General features: G+C 39.3%; 2 protein-coding genes across 3 annotated transcripts; one reads left to right on the forward strand and one right to left on the reverse strand.

The window, feature by feature from the left end:
• Positions 1-1,297: 1,297 nt before the first annotated feature.
• Positions 1,298-21,460, reverse strand: LOC135697653 (forkhead box protein J3). Of its 2 annotated transcripts, none has more exons than XM_065217435.1 (5): positions 20,474-21,460; positions 3,097-3,556; positions 2,847-3,036; positions 2,215-2,790; positions 1,298-2,148 (listed from the first exon to the last, which is right to left on the reverse strand). In XM_065217435.1, the coding sequence occupies exons 1-5, from the start codon at positions 20,556-20,558 to the stop codon at positions 1,918-1,920; spliced, it is 1,542 nt and encodes a 513-aa protein (XP_065073507.1). In that variant the 5' UTR covers positions 20,559-21,460; the 3' UTR covers positions 1,298-1,917. The 2 variants fall into 2 exon arrangements, with proteins under 2 accessions (XP_065073507.1, XP_065073503.1); XM_065217431.1 differs by having other exon boundaries at positions 1,298-2,151.
• Positions 13,318-15,595, forward strand: LOC135697853 (uncharacterized). The gene is given in 3 exon segments (XM_065217716.1): positions 13,318-14,249; positions 14,252-14,455; positions 15,015-15,595. Coding segments are annotated over 3 exon segments (1,341 nt in total). The 5' UTR covers positions 13,318-13,640; the 3' UTR covers positions 15,543-15,595.
• Positions 21,461-23,450: the final 1,990 nt, after the last annotated feature.

Raw genomic sequence — 23,450 nt, forward strand, 5'->3', positions numbered from 1 at the left:
AAAACGAATAAGAAGTGCTCATTTGATCTCATACTCGTTTTCGTATGCTTTTTTTGCTGAACGGGAATTGGAGAGAATTGTGGCAAGCGTGTGCGTCGATCAACAATGTTATAGATAAAATGTTTGCTGGTATAGTCGAAAGTGTAGACAGAATACGAAATGAAAAATGTAAACAATCATTACATCGTCTGCAAGGTCAACTTATATCATTCGCTGTTGAAGATACGGATGACAGTGGAAGCCAAACTCAAGTCACCTCCAAGGAAGAGTAAGAAGAACTCATAAACAATGTCTCCCATTAATATTTTGATGTGATTATAAAACTATTCAATGGTTCTCGGCTCCGTGGAGTCCTTTTGGACATTTGAGTCTAACAAATAAACTGATTGGAAAATGTTATAATTTCAAAATTTATATAACATGTAATTCTATGGAATTTTTCATTAGAATTACCCCAAGATGTCTTTAGAGTTGCTTTCCGAATTCTCCAGATTCGTTTGTTATTAGATCTGGCATTCTCTTGAAATTTTCGCCCATAACAATCTTAGAAATTCTCTACATAGGGGAAGTGGCTCTTATATTGGACCCATCTGTTCAAATCTCCTGTTCTAATTTATTTTTGTCAAAAAATGCTTCATTCAGTGTCAAAAAATGCTTTCCTTTGAAATTTATGTTTGGACCCAATATTAGGGACATTTAGGCCAACAGAAATCCTTCTAAGAAATTCTTAGAATTTACTCTACAATTATTTCAGTATTCTCAATAATTCTCACGATAATTCCTTTAAAATGCTCTCCATAATTCTCGCTAAAAGCTACTCAATATGCTTTAAAATATTCATAAGAAATTCCATGAAATTCATATCAGAGTTGTCTTGTAAATAAAAACAGAACTAGGCGTTTGGAAATTTTTTATTTTTTTTCCAGGTAATCCCTATAAAATTTAGCTTAGGATTTCAAAGCATCCTCTTGGAATTCCCTTTAAATTCTCCTCATAATTTCTTTGGATTTCGTATAAAGTTCACGTTAGAAGTTCCTTGCAATTCTCTTCTGAAATCATTTTAAAACTGCGTATTTTGATCTCACAAGGAGTGTAATCTGAAATAATAATAATCTATATGTTAAACAACATTTTTAGTATCATCATACTGTAGTAGACCATGTTTAAGACTTTCATTAAATCCATTCCATTCGATTTCCATTTGCATATAAAACATTATATAATTATATGTGCGGATGGGGAGAGTGGGAATGCCAACTCCCTGTTTTTAACATTTCGTGAATACAGGGTGGGCTCTTCTCCCCACTCATTGCGGCATCCTCCTGTTGGATGGCTTGTTTTTTGACCAGTTGTATGATTCTGCTGTTGGAATGAAAACAAAAAATCAGAACACTTTGTCAAAAAATTTGCAAAAACTTCGTGAAGAAACAAGGGAGTGAAATTGGGCAGATACATGCGAGGAAGATTCCCGTTGCCGTAAATAAAAATCCTGCAAGTTTAAGTTAAATTTGTGCAGGAATAATTTTTATTGTGCTTGCATATATCACACTACGCAGTAGAGAGTATGAGTATGATGGTTCATCCTTAATACAATGCAATAGTTTCAACAGATTAGACATGTTCATGGTTTCACTGAAGTTCAGACTTATTCTTATTCCCTCTTACTTCATACTCGGCACTTTTTTTTCATCGGCTGCAAACATTACGTCATATTTTCCTATCCTTTTGCGGAGAAAACATAACCTTTCCTTCTAAACTTACCGTTAATGGACTAGACGATTATCAATTATTTCTCGTTTTATGTTATGGCTACAGGGACGGAATAAACACTGCTTTGAGAAAGGCACCAACAATCGTTGTGGATTTGGATTACATTCTACAGATTCAAAAAAATTTCGCATCCAATAATCAACAGCCTTACAAGAAGCCATGTTCGTTAAGAAACTCGTCGCTGATTTCCTGCTCGTTGATGTTGATCAAATTGCCAAAGTCCTGCTCGTCAAAGTTGCCCATATCGGGAAGAAAGTACGGAATCGTTTCGACAATCACATTTGGGCCGGTCTGCACCGTCTGTTGACCGTTGGTACCGAAGAACGGTACCACGATGTCGTCGTTGGCCGGTTGGGGAATCTCGTTGTCTGAAAAGATCTGCTCAAAATAAAAATGATATTCGTTTGAATTTGGAAGTACTGGTTAGGGCGTGGAGTTTCCTACCTCATCAACGCTAAGATTGGTGAAAATGTTGGTTCCATTTTCCGCATTGATAATCGAATCGAAATTAATGTTGCAGTTCTCCACCAGGGGGGTGGATCGAATCAGTTGGTCATCGTTGACCGGCATGGCGGGCGATTCACTGACGGTAGACGTTTGATCAACATCTACGCAACCCGAATCGGCATTGCTGACATTGTCCATGCTGTCGATGGTGACATTGTGAACGATGTGATCATCCTCCATGATGATGTGTTCGGCACTGGTTTCCGTGTAGCAAACGGTAGTAGTTTGACTGTCGTTGTTGTTTCCATCAACGCTGCTTGGAGCAGGCTTCGCACTGCAGTCGGTGAACGACGTTTCACCGTTGTTCTCTGTCGTCTTGCGTTGTCTGTTTCGACTGCGAATCGAAGACCCGGCCGAGTTACCTCGATTGCGCTGTCGAATTCTGATTCGCTTCCTTTCGCTTTTCGACACATCCATCGAGAGTTCCCAGTAGCCTCCCTTGCCTTTCTCATCTTTGGCGCGCGATACTTTGGTGAAGTAGAAACTCAGCGAGAGATTATGGCGGATGGAATTCTAATTGAAAAAGGGAAGTTATTTATTTGCATAGATAATTTGGCCAGGATACTCACATTCCAATTTTTGTGCATCTTGTAGTAGGCAAATTTTTCCTGTATCCACTTGCAGATTTGTTTCAAGGTCATGCGACCCTCTTCGAGCATGGCCATTGCAATGATTTGCGCATAGTTGAAGGGTGGCTTTTCCACGGCGTTCGAAAGTGAAGTGTACTGCTCCTTGCGTTTGTCGTACGACTCGCGGCTCCTGCAATCAGTGGAACGATGATGTTGCGTGATAGAACGCAATTAGGATCTAATCACCTACCTTCGCACCTGGGCGATGAATTTATTGAAACGCGCCGTCGGCAGATCCGTTAGCGGGATATCCGACGGCGTCAGGTTGGTAATGTTTTTGAGCTCCGTCAGCCACGAGAGGTTAGTCAACTCCGGTTCGGAGTCGTCTTCCTCCTCAGCTTCCATCATGTCTTCGGTCAGTTCGCAGTCTTCCTGAATGCTAGTGTTGGCAAGAGATTCGTTGCAGACCACACTGCCACCGCTGCTGGCGGTGGTGGTGGTGCTGCTGCTGCTGCTGGCCTCTTCGTAATGATGTTGATGTTGAAGGATCGAGTCCGCTGTGGAAGGAGACTCGGGTGGAGCACCGTCAGGTGGCACCGTTTCGACGTTGATCGAAACTGTACCATTTAGATCGATGGTACCTTCGGCTAGAGCTGTGGTGGCGGGAGTTAGCGGAATGGAGTTGTGACCGTTTAGGACGTAATTGTAGGCTGTAGAATGGGAGATAAATGGGATATATTTACATTTTGAATAGAGATGAGATAGAGGGCATATGGGAATGGCGATTAATAAAATAATTGTGGAACCATTATTACTAATGGGGGTACCTAAGCACAGTAATTCTGCAAGAAATTGCAAAGTAAATATTGGGTTTTGCTGAATTGCTCCGTGGACAACATTGGACATGGCAAAATTCAGTCACTATCGAAATTTGGTTTATTTAATTCTTAAACAAATTTTGATTTTTTGAAGATTTTTTTTCACAGAATCAAATATTTGTTGTATGAACATAAATTGCAATAAACAAATTCAATATAAATTTTGTGATTTATCTTGCGAATTTTAGAATATTCATTTGAGTAAAAATGTTCTAAGGCTAATGCTTCAAAAAACTTTTTTAACTATTTATTTTATTTTAACAGATTTGAAAAGATCCCTGTTTGCTGAGGATAAACATTTTTACAAGAATTTAATTGAATTGAAATGGTAAATTTAGACTGAACTTATCACGATCTTTAACTTAATTGGTTGCCACTATAAACATATATAAAAATACAGTTTCGCGTGAGATTCCAGAGCTTCAAGTGAAAAACAGGCAAAATTTCTAGCAAAATTGATAACATTTGCTCAGGCATTTATAATGAAATCGATCACTTCTTTCGAATCAGATTTTCCAGCGAAAATCGCAATTAACCTCATTTTCCACAACAACATTTCACAACTTCCAACGAAGCGAATCACAACTTTGCACTAATTTAAACGAAAATGAACACCGTTTTTATAAGCAGTGGACACAATTTCCATGTAAACCAATAATTTTAGTTAATTTTTTTATTTTTAAAATTAATCTATTTGATAAGGCTCAATCGAATTAAGTCTACAGAGCAGAGGATTCTTGTTCACTTTATAATACATCTCAAAACTATAGTCAAAAGATACAACACAATAAACATTTTATCTTCCGCTATCCAATAAGCTTCCCCCACCAGAACGGGAGCCGTTTCCAGTGGTTTCATTATATGGCAGATTAGCCAACGGGGGTCAGAGCGCTTCTATTGCAGCAATGGACGCAAAACGTGGTCAGCACTCACACATTCATCACGAAACGGTTGCTTTCCAAAGTCGACGACGCATCGACAGAAAGAACTGCTGTTGAAGAACAATGAGGAGGACCACACAATGGTTGCTGCCGAGTAAACAGACGATTGCGTGACACACATCGAGAGTGGCCTGCTTCTGTCGACAGCCGAGTGAAAACTGTGACAATTAAATATAGAACAACTGTTTATGAGATTAATTATTTTATTTTAAATAAATTGACTTGTGGCTTCGGCTTTCAATGAAATGGATCCCAAAATTTTACGAAATTGTCCCTAACTTTCAATGTAATTGTACTCATAATTAAAAAAAAAAAAGTATGGGCAGGTATATCAACACAAATAATTGCTACTTCTGTTGTTTAAAAGAAATTGGTCTGAAGCTCAATCATAATTGGTCTAAAGTGCTAATGCTTTTTTTTTCAAGATTTAAAAATTATACGAACTTTGACTTTGGTTTCAATCAAGAAAACAAAATGTTGTTTTAAAAATTTATTTACCTTACAAAAAAAGTACATTTGACAAAATTTAGCTAATTTTACCCCTTATTCAATTTATTATCGCATTATGAATCTATAAAGTATTGAAAATACTGTATTTGATTGGCGTAGAAGCGTGGGTTTTTCATTTGTTTTTCAGTTAAAATGAGCCAAAATTTTGAAGAGGAATTTCTAATCAACTGCACAATACTTCAAAACATAAAATTTGGCAAAAAGATTGATTTGGTTCCATGAGTCATTAGCAACAATGACTAAATCGCTGATAACAGATGACGATCTTGAGCTCTTGATCCGTCTGAAAAATGTCCGTAGGAGGCAATATCAAAGAACACGCGATCCTGCCATGAAAGTTATCTGGCAGGATTTGCAAAAAAAAAAAATAAAATGCGATTCTCTACCCTGAGGAACAAAACTTTTGAAAATAATGTTTCAAAATTAGACCCGAGTTCCAAACTCTTTTGGAAGCCCACAAAAATTTTTACCCAACCCCCTATTACAGCACTTAACGAGGTAAAATTTTGATCTCAACTGCGGAAAAGCTCAGAAACTTGCTAAGCAATTCGAGAGTTCCCATAATTTTGGGTCTTACTAGTCCTATTGATAATCAGGTTGCTAGGGATTATCTGAATATTTTCTCTCGGGAAAATATCTTTGATGATTCCTGGGGGACTGATTTGGACGAAGTATTCTATATCCTCATGAAAAAAACTCCCAGAAAGAACCTTGTCTTTCTTGGTAAAACTCTTTGACACATGTTGCCATTTGGCATACTTTCCTGATAAATGGAAAATGCGAAAGCTGTTCCAATTTTGAAGCCGCATAAGAATCCAGCTGAAGCTTCCAGCTACCGTCCAATAAGTTTGCTTTCATCAAAAATTAAACTGCTGCTTCACATTAATATGAACTAAATTTTTGCAGATGAACAGTTTGGATTTATTGGCAACACTATGACTCAATTGCAAGTTTTAAACCCTATTCTACCTAGGATTAAAGGTTTGTGAAAGATTCACAAACCAGGAAACGAAAGGATGCATAAGCTTGCCAAATGGCTAGTAAAGGAACTTCATAATATGCCTAGCTCCTTTGTCACTCGTACACAGGAATTCGCGAATCAACTTCAGGCATCAGGAGAGATTCGGGAAGATGAAGTCATGGTTTCATTTGATGTCACAGAGCTTTTTCCGAATGTACCAGTAAAGGAAGCCATCTGCGTTTTAGAGGACTGGATTTTAAAGCAACGGGAGGATTCTACTTGGAAAACAAAGGTCGGTCATACCTTAAGCTGACTCGCCTTTATATGGAGGAAATTATTTCAGTTTCAGAGGAAATTTTTATAAACAAACTGAAGGTGCTCCTATGTGCAATCCGCTTTCTCCATTTTTATGTGAATTGTTCATGGCTAACCTTGAAAATATTCTGGAGGATAGGAAGTTGGTATAGATATGTGCAGGGCTGGAAAGCACCTCAGAGCGTTAGCAAAGCAACTTTGTGCATGCATCTCACAACACTCGACAAAGAGTGTGTGTGGTTCTCCCATTTACTTCGCACACTCTTTTCCAACTAATCTGTGAGAAAGTGATCCACACAATGAGCGGTACACTCCGTGCGGCACAGGGAGCGAATATAATACAACAAGCGCCAATGTCTTCTTCGAATTCTTTGCAGACTTTGCTTACCCCGAGAAGAATTTTGTCTTTTTGCTGTGTTTTCCATTTGCAACCCTACACTGAGTGGCGCTCTTTGCGGTGGAGCCGTCGGAGCGATGGCTACACATTGAGCTTTCGTTATTTATGGGTGTGTGTGTCTGTATTCTCTTTCCGCTGCTTTACACTTGCGCAGGGTGAAAGACAAGCAAACTTTGTGTTTGCTTGATTCTCACTTTGTTTATTTCAGAAAATCAGTACATTGCGTGCATTGAGTGATCAGATATAAAATATAATCGAAGAAATGATCATAAACACGCAGTGAGCATTAAATTGTCATGGTAATGACATGATCAGTAATGTGAATCTCTACTACTTTTTGGTAAGATAATTTGACAAAATCACTTATAACGGGTGTTCAATAAAAAATGAGAATTTTTTCAGTCACCATTATTTACTACAGCCGCTATTTTTTTTCTCATTAGAAGTCATTTGAAGTTGATGTAGAAGTCCTCTGTTGCCAAGTGAAAATAAAGGGAATCTTTCGAAAACCGTGATGCAGGTTCAACTGTTTTTCTCTTGGTGTGACTCATAGAGATTGCTTAAGTATGATTGTGTCAGTGATTTGTTTTCATCGGGAAAATTTTCCGCTATGGAGTTATTTTTTCGATGAAAACATTTTGCGTATACTTATACGTGACGTAGTGTGCGTACGATAAACATCAGCAATCTCTATTATACACCGACCCTAGTCTAATCATAACAAGTAAGTGTGAGTAGGACGAACGGAATACGGAACCAAAAAATGAAGAAACAGAAAATAGCATCTCCGCTAGGAGACAGACAGAGAAAGTCGATTTATCGTAAAAAAACACATCCGTTTGGATTGAAGTTTCAAAACGCATCGCGTTCGATCAAATTGACTGACTACACGGAAAACAAAACATAGGTATTAAAAATTTGTCAAGATAACTTAAAATCTGTGATTATCGGTAGGAAAAGTGAAAAATCTGTAGATTTGAACCTTTCGTCTGTGAATCGGTATGCATCCCGAAAATCGGTAGGACTACCGATAAATCGGTAGGTATGGTTACCCTGGGAACACATTGCAGTGGAAAAAAAGGCTATCAAAGAGATAGATAAAGGACTTCATTATGAATTTAAATCCAAGGTTGTAGAACATATGTTTACAAAGGGGCACAATTTGACAAAGAATAATATTGATATCCTGCGCAGTTAGTTCAACATTATTTAACTGAGGTAAAGTATAAATATTCCAAATCTGTACGACTACCTGTTAGAGCTGGAGTTCCTCAGTCTTGGGCCTATATTGCCTCCCTGATTTGCCTCAGGTTTTCCACAAATCTTTGTTCGCCGATGACACAGGTATTTCCGCTAAAGGAAGAAGTATTCGTATTATTTGCAGAATACTGCAGAAAAGCATAGATATTTTCTCTTTTTATTTACAAAAATGGAAGATTTCTCTCAACGCTTCCAAAACTCAACTTATAATATTTCCACATAAGCTTCCTTTTGAAATCTACTAGTAGTCATATAGTCACTAAGAACGGAGTTCCAAATTCTTGGTCATATCAAGTGTAATATCTTGGATTAGTACTTGACCATGGTATGGATAATTAACTTTAAATATCACATTGAGGGCATTCAAGCCTAATGTAAAAAAATATGTTAAATATTTGTATACGTTTATAAAGAACGCTGTTACAAGATTTTCAAAATTTGATCCGCTAAATCTACGATTTCTCAAAAGAAAACCGTGACTTCAAATACAAATCCGCGACAACTAAAAAAATATTTTCATTGATCAAAAATACCATTGAATCACTAACGGCGTCTGTTCTCCATGTTAGGAGTGGCTGATTACCGCCCTGTTGCCAGCTTGGGACTCTAAATAGAGCTGTGCAGGCCCTACAAGCCAACCGTAAAACTCCAAAAATACAGGAAGCAAACAATGTAAATACGGACCGGTACAATCGGCATAGACCCAGGCAACGAATGCGGACTAGCGATTGGAAACTCAGAACATGGAACTGTAAGTCTCTCAATTTCTTGGGAAGTAGCCGCATTCTGTCCGACTTATTGAAGGTCTGCAAGTTCGACATTGTAGCGCTGCAGGAGGTTTGCTGAAAGGTATGGCTATACCATCTACCAGAGCTGCGGCAACACACATGAGCTGGGTACAGCTTTTATCGTGATGGGTGAAATGCAAAAGCGCGTGATTGGGTGGTGGCCAATCGACAACAGAACGTGAAAGTTGAGGATCAAAGGCCGTTTCTTCAATGTTAGCATAATAAACGTGCTTAGCCCTCACCTAGGAAGTGACGATGATGATAAAGACGCTTTTTACGCGCAGCTGAAACGAGTATACGATAGCTGCCCATACCATGACGTCAACATCGTTATCGGAGATCTAAACGCTCAAGTTGGCCAGGAGGAGGAATTTAGATCGGTTATCGGAAAGTTCAGCGCTCACCAGTTTACGAACGACAACGGCCTCAGACTCATAGATTTCGCCACCTCCAAGAATATGGCCATATGTAGTACCTATTTTCAGCCCAGCCTCCCATATCGGTACACCTGGAGAACACCACTACAGACAGAATCACAAATTGATCACGTTTTGATTGATGAAAGACACTTCTCGGATATCATCGATGTCAGGACCTATCGCGGCGCAAACATCGATTCGGACCACTACCTTGTAATGGTAAAAGTGCGCCAAAGACTTTCCGTTGTCAACAACATTCGGTACCGACGCCCGCCACGGTACAATCTGGAACGCGCAAAACCTTGAAGCAGCGCTCCTCTTGAGGACTACTGGGATAGTGTCAAAGCAGCCATTAACAGCGCAGCAGAAGGTGCCGTTGGGTTTGTGGAATGGAATCGACAAAACAATTGGTTAAACGATTTTAAACGAGAAGAATGCAGCACGGGTGATGATGCTGCAGCAAGGTACCCGTCAAAATGTGGAGCGATATAAACAGAAGCGAAGACAGCCAACTTATCTTTTCTGGGATAAGAAGCGTCGCCTGGAAGAGGCAGAGTGCGAAGAAATGGAACAGCTGTATCGTTCACAACAGACCCGCAAGCTCTACAAGAAACTCAACGGAACCCGCAAAGGCTTTGTGGCGCGAGCCGAAATGTGTCGGGATAAAGATTGAGGTATCTTGACGGACGAACGTGAGGTGATCGATAGGTGGAAGCAGCACTACGATGAACACTTTAATGGCACAGAGGCGGAGAGCCAAGACAGCATAAGGAACGGCTTCATCGGTGCGGCGGACGAAGTACAAGTAGCAACTCCCACGATAAGTGAAGTTAAGGATGCTATCAAACTACTAAAAAACAACAAGGCAGCTGGGAAGGATGGTATCGGAGCGGAACTTATCAAAATTGGCCCGGAAAAGATATGCAAGAAGGGTGACAAGTTAGAATGTGAGAACTAACGAGCGATCACCATTCTCAACGCAGCCTACAAAGTGCTTTCCCAGATAGTAGATTTGAGGGAAGTTACCAAGCTGGTTTTGTGGACGGACACACCAAATCTTCCTTCAAAAATGTCGCGAATATCAACTTTCTACAAACCACCTATTCATCGATTTAAAGTCGCTTACGATACTATTGAACGAGAACAGCTACGGAATGTTATGAACGACAACGGGAAACTGACGAGACTGATCAAGACTACGATGGATGGTGTACAGTGCTGCGTGAAGATATCGGGTGCGCTATCCGACCCGTTTGAAACACGCAAAGGACTTCGACAAGGCGATGGCCTTTCCTGTCTCCTGTTTTACATTGCTCTAGAAGGTGTTATGAAACGTTCGGGCTTTAACATGCGGGGCACGATCGTCAATGAGTCCAGCCATTTAATCTGCTTCGCTGACGACGTGGACATTGTCAGAAGAATGTTTCAGGCTGTGGCGGACCAGTACACCAGGCTGAAACGTGAAGCAGAAAAGGTTGGATTAAAGGTGAATACGTCAAAGACAAAGTATCTGTTAGCTGGAGGAACCGAGCGCGACAATAGACGGAGATGAGTTCGTTGTGGTGGATGAATCTGTGTACCTGGTGACGTCAAATAACAACTGCAGTAGAGAAATTCGGAGACGTGAAAGTCGTGCCTACTACGGACTCCATCAGACCCTAAGGTCGGGTAAACTTCATCTCCGCACTAAGTGTACCATGTTCAAGACGCTGATACGCCCGGTAGGGTAGAGCGCTACTTCGTCGTAATCGCCCATTTCCGTTCTATCGATCAGAAAAGATCAATAATATCAATGATTTCACCGTGCACAAATCAATAATAGGTTTTTTCCGATGCGTTAGTTCATTAGCTACAACATAAATCCTGTTAGAGCGCATTGTATGAATATTTATGCTCATTGTTCTCAAAACAAAAGAAGCGCTCCTAGCGAGTCCCCTTTTTCTACGTTTATCCGTAGGACGAAGAAAATCTATTGGCGTTTCAATGCGTTAGGACGGAATTGAAACTCGTAGAACGAATTTAGAATCAAGAAGCAGTGTTAGATTTTAGACAATATCTCAACAATTTGTGACTCTTTATGGAAAGGTGAATAAATTTGCATGTCATTTTTGATAGAAATATTCAATTTTTTGTTTAAACTCGTTCAGAAAAGAGAGGTAAAGCGCGGGTTGTGCTTAGTAGGACGGAAATTAGATCAAAACCCTAGTACTCTACGGGCATGAGACATGAACGATGCTCGAGGAGGACCGGCAAGCACTGGGAGTTGGAGTTTTCAAACGACGCGTGCTTAGGACCATCTTTGGCGGGGTATGTGTAAGCGTTGTTTGGAGGAGAAGAATGAACCACGAGCTGGCGCAACTCTATGGTGAACCCAGCGTGCTAGGCTGTTTGGACCAAGTGGAGCAAGATCTAGGAAGTGTGGGACGCTCGAGGAGTTGGAGACAAGTAGCCAGGAATCGAGTTATTTAGCGCAACATTGTTATGCAGGTCAATCCTGAGGGACGTCGAACCAGCAAAAGTAAGCAATAGATTGCAAATTACCTTGAAAATGATTAACATCCAAATCTCAATAAAAAATAGGGTACATGCCAACGAATTACAATACAATACATTTAATTTGATTAGAGGCAAATCTCTTAGGATTTCTAAGGAGTATTCCAAGAGTTTTCCGGTGAAAATTCAAAAGAGAGTTCCAAGGAAATTTTGAAGAGCATTTCAAAGAATTAATTATTAATTATGGTAATTTCATGGGAATTTCAGGAGAATACTAAGTGCATGCTGAGGAGAACTTCAATTGTTTTTTTAAGTGTGTTTTTCGGGGAATTACTAGTATTATCAATAATATGAAGAGCATTGCAAAGTGAATTCAGAGCGTGTTCTGAAGAAGATTTTCAAAAGTATTATCAACAATCAATACGAAACTAACGATTTTAAATTAGCGCATTACTTGACTAGCCCATTGGTCACAAGTACATCTATAAGCGTACTCTATTCTCGTACTAGAATCTGTCAAAGTTTGTGTTTGTATTGATTCGCCTTTTATGATCGACAGAGTTTAATGAGGGATTCGTGGATTTTCTTATGTTTCAAGGGTTGCTTCAATTAGCTTGGGATCGAAGGTCTGGTACTTCCTGAGCCAACAGATTGAGCATGTTTCTTCGGGACCCTATGGTCTTAGTGTTGGTCTATGGTATTATGAAATCATAAGAGAATTATTATTTTTTCCATAAAAAAAATTAGAGATGCTATAAAACGATCAAGATTTAACGTTTGGGAAAAGTGGAAATTCTAAGATTTGAATGTTATATGATCCTGTATTCAGAAAAATCTTCAAGATTCAGGGTACTTTATTTAAAATTACATATTCCGGATATGGAGGGGAGAATTAGAGACAATATTAGAGGGAGCGATTAATGAGAAGTTTTCCAGTTCCAAAACTAGCAAAAAAAGAAAACATACGTAAATAAGTTAACAAATCAATCAACTAGGTTTTGAACTGGTTTAAACAATAAATTATTTGAAAATAAACTTCAAGCGAAGAAAATATTTACATATTACTGAAAATCATGATCAATTTGCCCCCGGTTTACGATACTTCAATTTAATTACATAAATGCACACAAGAAGATGACGGGCTCAGAAAATTTGAAATTATATTGGTAGATAAACAACAGAGACACATAATTAATAATGACATCAAGATTTGAGATGGTTCCATTGTTCTGAAACTTACTGATTTGTTACATGTCTTCAACATCAGTTAGGTAAGCTTTGACAGTGGTGTGGAAATGATGCTGCATTTCTTTGCATAATCTTTAATGTGCATCTCAATGATGATACTGATGACACTCCTTTAATGTGCATAATATTAAACAAAAGTTTACAATAATTTTTGGAACTGTGTAGCTGCAGGATCCATTGATATTGATACAATATGAAGGTCGAAACTTCACACCACATTTAATTCAATGCTTTTGACCGACCATATTTAATCGTGTACAGCACATGCAGAATGCGCAGATCATTCATATAAGAACTCATCCATGTTTTTCGTTAAGTTCAAACATTCCTGACAAAATGGATCCGCTGGAACTACTTCTACCAGACGACCAGCTCGAACTCGCCTTCTCTTCATTGATTGACCATGTTTGTAAGTGCCCATGAATGCTGAGATCGAATCTCAATTTAGTTAGCATTTGTTTTACATTCTCGCAGTCCTAACATACGTCGTGGAGACGTACGCCGTGTGTATTCTTCTAAGCAGATATTCCAACTCTTCCCTGATTAATCGCATCAAGATTTCATCGAATCAACCCGTTATTGCAATGACCCTGAACACCGAAGCCCGGTACGACCCTCAGCTTACCCGGAACATCGATTTGGGCTGCCATGCTTTCATCATGGATCAAACAAATGCTCACTTTTTCCTGGATTCGTTCAACATCACCCACGATTATGCGTTCATCAGAAATCCGAACAAAACCGTAATTGTGGTGCAGGACCCCAACCATGCCGATCCGGATCCCGACTTTTTCGATAACATACGAACACATCCCGCGGTGCAGGAAATTCCTCGTCTGCTACTGATTGATTCTCGCCACGGTGACAACGAGATCGATCTGTGGACCCATGGGTTTAAATCGTCACCCGAAGAAGCGGAGCAGTTGATCTACCTGGATTCGTATTTTGTGCGGAATGAATCATTCCTGCTGGGAAGTGATCTCTTTCCGGATAAGACGCTGAACATGGAACGGAGGATGTTCCGGTTGGCCAGCTTTCGATTGATTCCACATTTCATATTCGTGCCAATCTACGATGAACCGTGGATTGCCAAGTACGAAAATCAGACCGTACGCATCGACGGCGTGGGTGGGCTAGTGATGGTTGAATTCTGTCGAAAGTACAACTGCACGTGGGATCTTCAGATCGGTTAGTTTTGAACGAATTATTTGCAGCTAAAGAAGGCTTAATTGGTGGTATTTTAGATCAAGCTGGTGAATGGGGTTTGATCTACGACAATTGGACTGGTGATGGTATTATTGGAGCAATAGCTGAACGCCGAGCGGATGTGGGCATCGGATCTCTTTTGACCTGGCAGAGCGTTCACAAGTTTCTTGGTTTTACCGCTACTATTCGAAAGGTCGGAATTTGCGGTTTAGCTCCTCGTCCTCGGTAGGTTATTCAGGTCGATGTTGAAATTAATACAATTTATGACTATTTTTTTTAGTTTAATACCATCATGGCAAACGGTCGCACTCGCATTCAAGCCAGAGGTCTGGATTAGTATAGCGATCAGTATTGTGTGTTGTATCGGAACGTATGTTCTGTTGTCATATTTTGAGACTCATGTCGTATCACGGGGCACAGGTTGGAATGTCATGAACGTGACTGCGATTTTTCTGTTTCAAGCTGCAAAAATACTCTACCGAACTATCCCGGAGTGTATTCTGTCCGTTGCTTTGATTGCTTTCACAATCAATGTAGGCAACATATTCGTTGGAAAGAATGCTAGTCTTCGCACTTTTCCCCTATTTGAAGCGCCAATTGATACCTATGAGGATATAGCCGACAGGGATATCATTTGGACTCAAACCCACGAGGCCTGGATACATTCCTTGTTATTGACGCAGAATGTAATTTGCTAGCAATATTCAGTAGAAATTGTAGTGTGACTCTAATCTTTTTTTTTTCTGTAACAGCCCACCCTTCGGAAAGTGGTTAACAATTTCAGAATCTACACCGTACCGAAACTCCTAGCGTTAGCCAATCAGGGTGAAGTTGCCTTCGGAGTTAGCAAGCTCAACTACGGTCACTACATGATTGGAACGTTCATCACGGCTGGAAATGTCCGCCTCTATCGTCTGATGAAAGAAGACCTGTACTTTGAGTACGAAGTATCGATGACCACCAAAACATGGCCCTTAAAGGATCGCCTCTCGGATTTGATACTACGCATCGTGGCATCCGGCATTCGAGCGTATCAGGAACCGGTCGTAGCTAAGCGTTACATGGACTATGGGGTGCAGATTCAGATTTTCCACTCCCAGGACAAGGAACAGGTACCACCGCATCCGATGGCAATTGAAGATCTACTGGCTGCCTACTTTGTGCTGGGAGCTGGACTTTTGTTGGGAGCTGTGGCTTTTTTGATGGAACATTTGGGGCATCGGTATTGGCATAGGAAGAAACCAACTTGCAAGACATTGAGCTGGAATGTTTTGAAATGAAAGAACATGTGAAGTTTTTTGGTAGTATATTAGCAATTACTCTGTTCCAGTTGCTAGAAAGTGTGCATTCAAATAGAGTCAACTTTCGCTCGTTGGGCTAAACCCGTAGTCCATTTAGTAAAAGGCTTTCGTTAGTTGGCTGATCTGTCAAGCTTCAAACTTGGTTTAGGGATATATCGATTATTTATTATCATCAAAATCAAATTTATTATCATCAAAAATTGGGCTGTAGCCCTTCCAAATCGACGTTTGATTTCGATTTGGAAGGGCTACAGCCCAACTAAAACGTAACCCAATTAAACATAGCCCAACGCGAGGGGGCGACTCTATCTATGTACGATGCAGGAAAAATTGTGTTTTGCTGTGGTTAGTTGCACGCACGCTGAGTAGATAGAAAGAAGATTGATGACAATTCTGAAGATTTCCTGCACAAATATGAAGCGCGATGCAAGTAGATGAGAGAAATGATAGAAGATTTTTCGAAGATTTATTCGCTAGTGTGAGATTTGTATAGCATCTAGAATTGAGATTTAGATGTGTCGCCCCCCTCGGCCCAACGAGCAAAATTCGACGGTATGCGCTTTCATCCGAAAATGTTCATGGCACGCTGTAGATTTCCATACAACCGTTGATCGTTATTCTCGGAGGCAAACACTTATTCCATTCGGTAGATCATTTTAGAGGGATGGGAGCTAGGATTTATGCACATTTGATATTTGAGTCTCGTTCTCTTCAACGAGCTTAGGTACCTTATATTTATACCTGCTAACCTATCAAAATTCTCTAACTAATGAGATTCCGTTTACATACGGACTATCAAGCTTCACGCTCACTCGATTCTACTCATTATTTATCCAACACTAATTCTATCTACTAAAATGGCAAACAACTTTAGAAATCAAAGTGCACCTGAAATCATAAATCTTTATATTGCAGAACTATGACATACAAGTGTCTTTCAGCTAAAACTTATTTAAGGTATCTTAACATTAGTTTATCTTTACCTGTGCTGAATTAAAAGTCTTCAAAATAGCAAACGTTGTAATTGAATACATGGAATATCAATAGAATGGATTAAACTCCATATATGCAACATATAGTTCTACACAGCAAAAAATAAATTTTAATATTACATCCAAGAGAATGCACTTCAATCATGTTGAAAATCTCATGTAATTTTTACAACCACAAAAATCAACAAATGCAGTGAAATGCAGTCACAATTAAAGACACACGCATAATTCCAGTTGGAACATAAAAATAAAATTCGGAATTTGTTATATTAATCTGAACAATTTTTCTAATGACAGCTACCTTCTATGTAGCAGAGCAGTCAAGTTAAAGCAAGCAATCAGAAGTCAAATGGTACATAAGCGCTGAAAGTTTTTAGGATTCTGTGCTGAACTGTCCATAATTAAATAACTTTACGAAAGACAGCTTCCTATAACATCCTATCTAGTCGAAACACTGTAAACTAAACTGAATAAGATTCCAAAGGGGCGACTCCTAAGAGGAAGAGGAGACAACTGGTTTCTTACTCTTTTATCTCTATCTCTATCTCTATCTTTATCTATCACTATATCTATCTTACGCACTACAAATCAGTCAATCACGAGCTGGTTCGCGTTTGACAGAAAAGTGGTTCGTTTTCGCTCCCGTATTGTCTTCTCTTCTCTTGGGGCGGCTCTATCTATTATGCTGGAAAAATTGGTTCAATTTGACAGCTCGAAAATGGTTCAATTTTGGGGTCTGTCTTTGCAATCATCCAAAATACCCTAATAATAAATTAAAATAAACGAACGATAACCAAAATTATTGAACAATTCCAAAAATTGTTTGGATGATACCCGAAATATGTCGTTAAGCAAATTAATCATAACATTTTTATTAGAGAAGCTCTTCACATTATTGAAAAGTTACGTATATTTCAGTTCCCTGATACCGACACATGTAAGCGGGCCTTTTGACATAAGAATCAGTTGAAAGAAACGTGAAAATCAATTCAATCAAACGTTCTCATCGTCTAATAGCTGATGTTTCGGTTTGAGAATACTTAAATTTACATGAAATGTTTGTTTACGTTCTATGATTTACGTCCAATATGGATTACATCTCCTATAAAAGTAGTTATTTCTAAGTATATTGTCCATCCGAATAACTTCACTCAACACATAAACCTGCACTCTGGTCGTACTGTTAAGTTAAAACGTGGAATTCGATGCATATTGCACACTGACATTGACCATTTAATAGTCCTTATGCATTTGAATCACTTTTTTTTTTACTAGATGGCAAGTTACACTGAAAAAGAATCTTTTCAGAGAGTGAGTCACTTTTACTCAATCGTAAGGAGAAATTTCTAAAAGCGTAGATTACTCAAGCACTGGGTGACCTATGCTTTTAGAAATTACTCGATACGCACGAGTAAAAGTGACTCAAAACTGAATAAAAATCACTCACTCTGTGAGCTAGTTTCGTTTTTTTTTTATGTAAAACGCAATAAATCTGGAGCAACAATAGTGAAGGGCCCATCAGCATTTGTAAGCAAACCGTTCTAAAGCCCTTTCCTCCCAAATCGAAGGTCGCCGATGCAAACCAACAGTACCATCGATGATGCTGTTGGTTTGCATGGGCGGCCTTTGCTTTGTGAGGAAAGGGCTTTAGAGAGGTTTGTTTACAAATGCTGAAGGGCCTTTTTTCGATTGTTACTCCTTTTTAGCTACACGGTATGAAAAAAAGTTCCCAGCGGCCAGTTCACTTTTACCTACTTTCGACTAGTTAGTCTCCTTTTCTCCTTCTAATGTTGTCAAAAACGAATAAGGAGCAAAACCACCCAACAGGGGTAGTAAAGTGTGGGAACCCAAGGTTGAGTATAACATGTTTACTTATTTTTAGATACTACTAACTTAATTTTGCGTAGAAAGCGAGTGGAAAATTCCATACGAATTGCACACAAGTAAATGAAAACTACTTTGACCCGCTTTACCTACTTTTGGGTTCCTGCACTATAGTGCCGAGATGAGTGAAAAGAACTTACTTTTTGGTACTTTTTTCTTACCGTGTACGTAGTGCGGAGTCACTCAAAATGTTTGTAACAAAAATCCAACTGGTGCTGTCTAGAGTCGGTGTATAATGAGTCACGCCAAGAGAAAAACAGTTGAACTCGCATCACGGTTTTCGAAAGATTCCCTTTCATTTAACTTGGCAACAGAGGACTTCTACATCAACTTCAAATGACTTCTAGCGAGAAAAAATAATAACGGCTGTAGTAAATCATTATATCAGTGATTTTGTCAAATTATCTTAACAAAAAATATTAGAAATTCTCATTACCGATCATTACCAAACGTATCCCATGACAATTGAATGCTCTCTGCGTGTTTATTATCATTTCTTCGATTATATTTTATATTTTATTGCAATACCTTTCATAGCATCATAATGTTTGTTTACTTTGCACGATAGGCAGCTGGTTTGACAGTTCAATAGGTAGACTTGGCTTCACTCTTGGCGTGACTCATTATACACCGACTCTAGTGCTGTCAAAGACAACCAACGATCAGGACGGCTTACGTCCTTTAAACAGAATCTTTTTTTTTGTGTTTAAAGAGTGAAAGATTCAGCGTTCAGTGAAACTGGTCTGGACTAGTAACTAGCGCCCAAATTTACACAGGTCACGTTTTTCTAAACTTGTGCAACAACTTTTGGTTGCAAACTTCAGAATCTCAAGGTCGATTCCACACAGATAAAAATTCTGAATTTAATTTGCGATGTAAACATTCATTCACGTAGACTTATATTTCATTTCACGCAACCGAGCAACTTGCAAACAATGTTGTTTACAAAGATGGGCTTTTGTATACAATATTTGCTATTTGCATGAAATGTGTCAGAACTTTACATAATATATAATGTAATCGTATATGATATGTGACGCTCCATTTATGTGCATTATATTGAACATAAATTTACACTACTTTCTCGAACTGTGCAAGGAAAACTCGCTATGAGAGGATTTCATGTAGGTTTTATAAAAAAAAACGTAAAATAGGAATACATTCAAAAAGTATTTTATTTTTAGAAAAAATGCTGAGAAACTGATCCGTAAGTTGTGCCAGGAAGCAGCTCAGTCCATATAGAGATGTACAATGTGTTACTTCCCGGATTGGAGATGACAACATGCTAGCTATTGCACCTTCGGTAAAATCGCTTAATAAACAGATTTATTATCAATATGTTAGAAATTATAAAATTTGATCTTTTAATAATTTAATTTAATTTAATAATTTCCTGTCAAAATGTAAAATTTACAAAACTGAGAAACTTTCACTCAGTTGAGCTTGTATTGCAAAAACCGGAACTGAGAAAATGCTACTCAGATTTTGACAAATGCATACATTACTGAAAAGTGAGTAAACTTGTGGTTTCTCACTTTCGGGTAGTTCCACTTTTAACGAAAGTCTGTGGAATTTTACTCACTTCATTTTGAACGAGCGTGATATTATTTTGTAGGCAGCGTCTCGTAGTTATTTTCTAAATGTTTGCAAAATATATCAATTCAAATAATTGTTCAACATTGATTTGTTCCCCGACTGGACAATGCACAACGACTGATAGTTTCAATGAAAAAAAAATGAAATTGCATGGCATGAAGCCGACAGTATGATTCACAGACTGTGCATGATGTTTCTCTTGATGCAAAATTCATGGATCGAAATCGATACTTTCAGTTCTTTAACGGAAAACTGATGGAGGTCAGGTATTTTTTTTTGCAATATCATTAAATTTTTAAAGAATGTACTCGGGAAAATTATGAGTTCTGTCAAAACCAATAAATCATTACTCAGTAACTAAAACGCAAACTCATGCTCTTATGCTCATTTAAGCAAATCGCTGTTATTACGCAGTGCAACGAACGATGGCTAACTCACTATTCAGGTCATTGTTGTAGATAATGATGGTTCCGGGAAACTTGAGCAGATTGTTCAACAGAACATCGTCCTCCAATTGCGTCATCGCGGAAATGCTGGTGGTTCAATTTTTCTCCTTACGAGATTTTCAAATTTTACTTTCCAACTAAATTGAGTCGATGGCGATCACTCAGGTTTTGTACAATTATACCACCTCTGTATTTAACGGCTATTGCCTGTCACTTTATTCCAAATAGATTTTTTAGCACACGTATTGCGTTATATTCGAATCAAATCACTGATGACACCTGATCAATTATTCCATTGCGGACACGGTGGGTGTCGTTCGTTATTCACATTTCCAGAACTTTTACTCTTCTGTTGAGCAATGAATTTCAATCTTTTCACTTTTTTCCGTTACTTTGAACATCTTCCAATCATTACAATCACAATCTCTTCTCAAAATCAGTAAACTTCTCAGAACACTGTTTGGAAAATTTTCACCCAACTGACCAGCGTCCATGGGTGGCCATCTTTTGCTCCAAGTTGCTTCGAGTAAAAGCGGATCCTTTTTTTTTATTCCAGGACGCCTGCTCTCAACAAAGGCGATGACGATGGCGACGGCGACACCGTTTTCTCGGACACTCGCGGGCTGGACAAAGGTCCTCTCTCTCTCTATTCTCTGCGGGATATTCAGGTTGCTCGAGGCTCTCCGACCAGGAGCCGGCGCATTGAGTCCGTCCAATTAGGAGAATGGGCTCTCCAGGTCGCGGCGATAGGCTTCTGGTAGAGCAGTTGACCAATCCTTGGCACTTCGTTCGGTTTTTAGGATATGCGAGTGCTCTTGTGGAGAGGCGCAAGGGTTGTGTGTAGAGTTTTCGTGACCGGTCGCTTTGGTCGGTGGTGGCGGCGCCGTCGTTGGTTGTAGTCGTGCGAATTGATGGGGGTGACAACACGTTGCCGCTGAAAACGACGACGACGTGTACGCGTGCACAGGTAAATGAACAAATAAAGAAAGGTTGGTAAAAAAAAGGATAATAGACGTTGCGTTGGCTGGCAAAGGGACCTTCGGAACACGTGAAGCGTGAAGAGGAAGTGCTCCTTGTACATAAGCGAGGGTATAGCTTGTCGGACCGTATGACGTCAGTGAAGTTCGGGTTGTTTTCTCGAATGGGAAATGCCAGTTGGTGAGCGAATCGTGGGTTTTTAGATGTTTCATATTTTGCGTATTATATTCGTTGTGCTTTAATGGGACTGTGTAGAACTGCGATAGTTTTTCTACAGACAAATAAATCACTCTGAAAGCAGGTAATAAAATGGGCTTATTTGATTCTGATCTCTCACAAATTTCTTAAGTAACAATTAATATCAGTATTAACGTAGATCCGTGACAACGGCGTGAGAAGGATCATTACGACTCAGCTTCGACTTTGTAGCCAATTGGGCCATGCTGACTTCGGTTCTGATCACCTTCCAGTAACTTTTGAAGCAAGAGCTGCTTCAGTACCGAAATGCGAGGTTAAATTCGATTCAATTATAATAGACGACGATCTTCAGCTCTTGATTCGTCTGAAAAATGTCCGCAGGAGGTAATATCAAAGAGCACGCGATCCTGCCATGAAAGTTATCTGGCGAGATTTAAAAAAAAAACAAATTAAAAAGCGATTATCTGCCCTGAGGAACAACACTTTTGATAATAATGTTAAGCAATTAGACCCGAGTTCCAAACCCTTATGGAAACTCACAAAAATTTTGAGTATAAAAAACCTTAAAAGCTATTGCAGAGAAGGTGGTAAACTTTTGATAACAAATTCGGAAAAACCTTAGAAACTTGCTAAGCAATTCGGGAGTTCCCATAATTTCAGATTTGGGTCTTACTAATCCTATAGAGAATCAGGTTGCTCGGGAGTATCTGAATATTTTCTATCAGGACTGATTCAAAATATGAAAGCTGCAGGCAGGCATGTCTAAACGCAACATTACACTGCGTACTGCCTTTTTTACACACCACCAAGAGCATTGAGTTTTACGCTCCGTACCAGTGCTCGATATAAAACACCAAACGCATCGAGCAAGGCACCGGTACAATTATTTGCACGCGTGTATGGATGCTTCGGCAAACACCAAAGCCGAGTGTTTTCGATTTCGGAAAACACGCTTGCTGCTCCTATAATTAGTATACGTATATAGGAATTTTCTTTGGGCGACTTATGAAACATTATCGTCTTACAGTAGGTAGCTCTTATAGCTAATAGACGAGTGGTCTAAGCATTTGTCTCATAATGTCAATGTATGCCGGCGCCGGTGGTGTAGTGGTAAGCGTGACTGCTTTCTCACACCCCAATGGGTCTGGGTTCAATCCCAGCCGAGGTCGGTGGGATTTTTCTGAGGCATAAAAATCTCTGGTCACGTCTTCCTTCGGAAGGGAAGTAAAGCCGTTGGTCCCGGCCCATGTGTGTTTGAATGGGTGCGATATCCTACGCAGGTGTGGAAGCTGCCTTCCTGCACATTCGATTGCCGTCAATGGATTGCAATCGATGTCCGTCGGTGATTGGCACTAGATTGCGGAACAGAGACCGACGTTAAATAAAATAAAATAAAAAAATAATGTCAATGTCCATGGTTCGATTCCAGCCTTAATCCTCTATTTATATTTTTGTCAACATTATTTTCTTAAGGTAAATCTATGAAATGCATTTCGATTTCTTTTGGCTAAAAAGCATTACGCAATCTTATGAATCTTATGAGCTCAAGGGATCATCTACCAGGATTATAAAAAATACGCAAATCACCTACGTCGGAAGAGCGTATTCCAGTTGCCGTCCAACCACTACTGGTAATTCTTGGTTTTATACACAGCAAAAAAATAATTTTGAAATCACATCAAAGTGGATGCACTACAATTATGTCGAAAATTTCATGTAATTTTTATGACCACATAAATAAACAAATGCAGTAAAAGCAGCGTAATGTCAGTTCATGCATTGTATTAATGATA

The sequence above is a fragment of the Ochlerotatus camptorhynchus genome, unplaced genomic scaffold, assembly GCF_037179485.1.
Source record: "Ochlerotatus camptorhynchus isolate MF236.1 unplaced genomic scaffold, CSIRO-AGI_Acam_v1.1 ptg000007l, whole genome shotgun sequence".
Classification (NCBI taxonomy): domain Eukaryota; kingdom Metazoa; phylum Arthropoda; class Insecta; order Diptera; family Culicidae; genus Ochlerotatus; species Ochlerotatus camptorhynchus.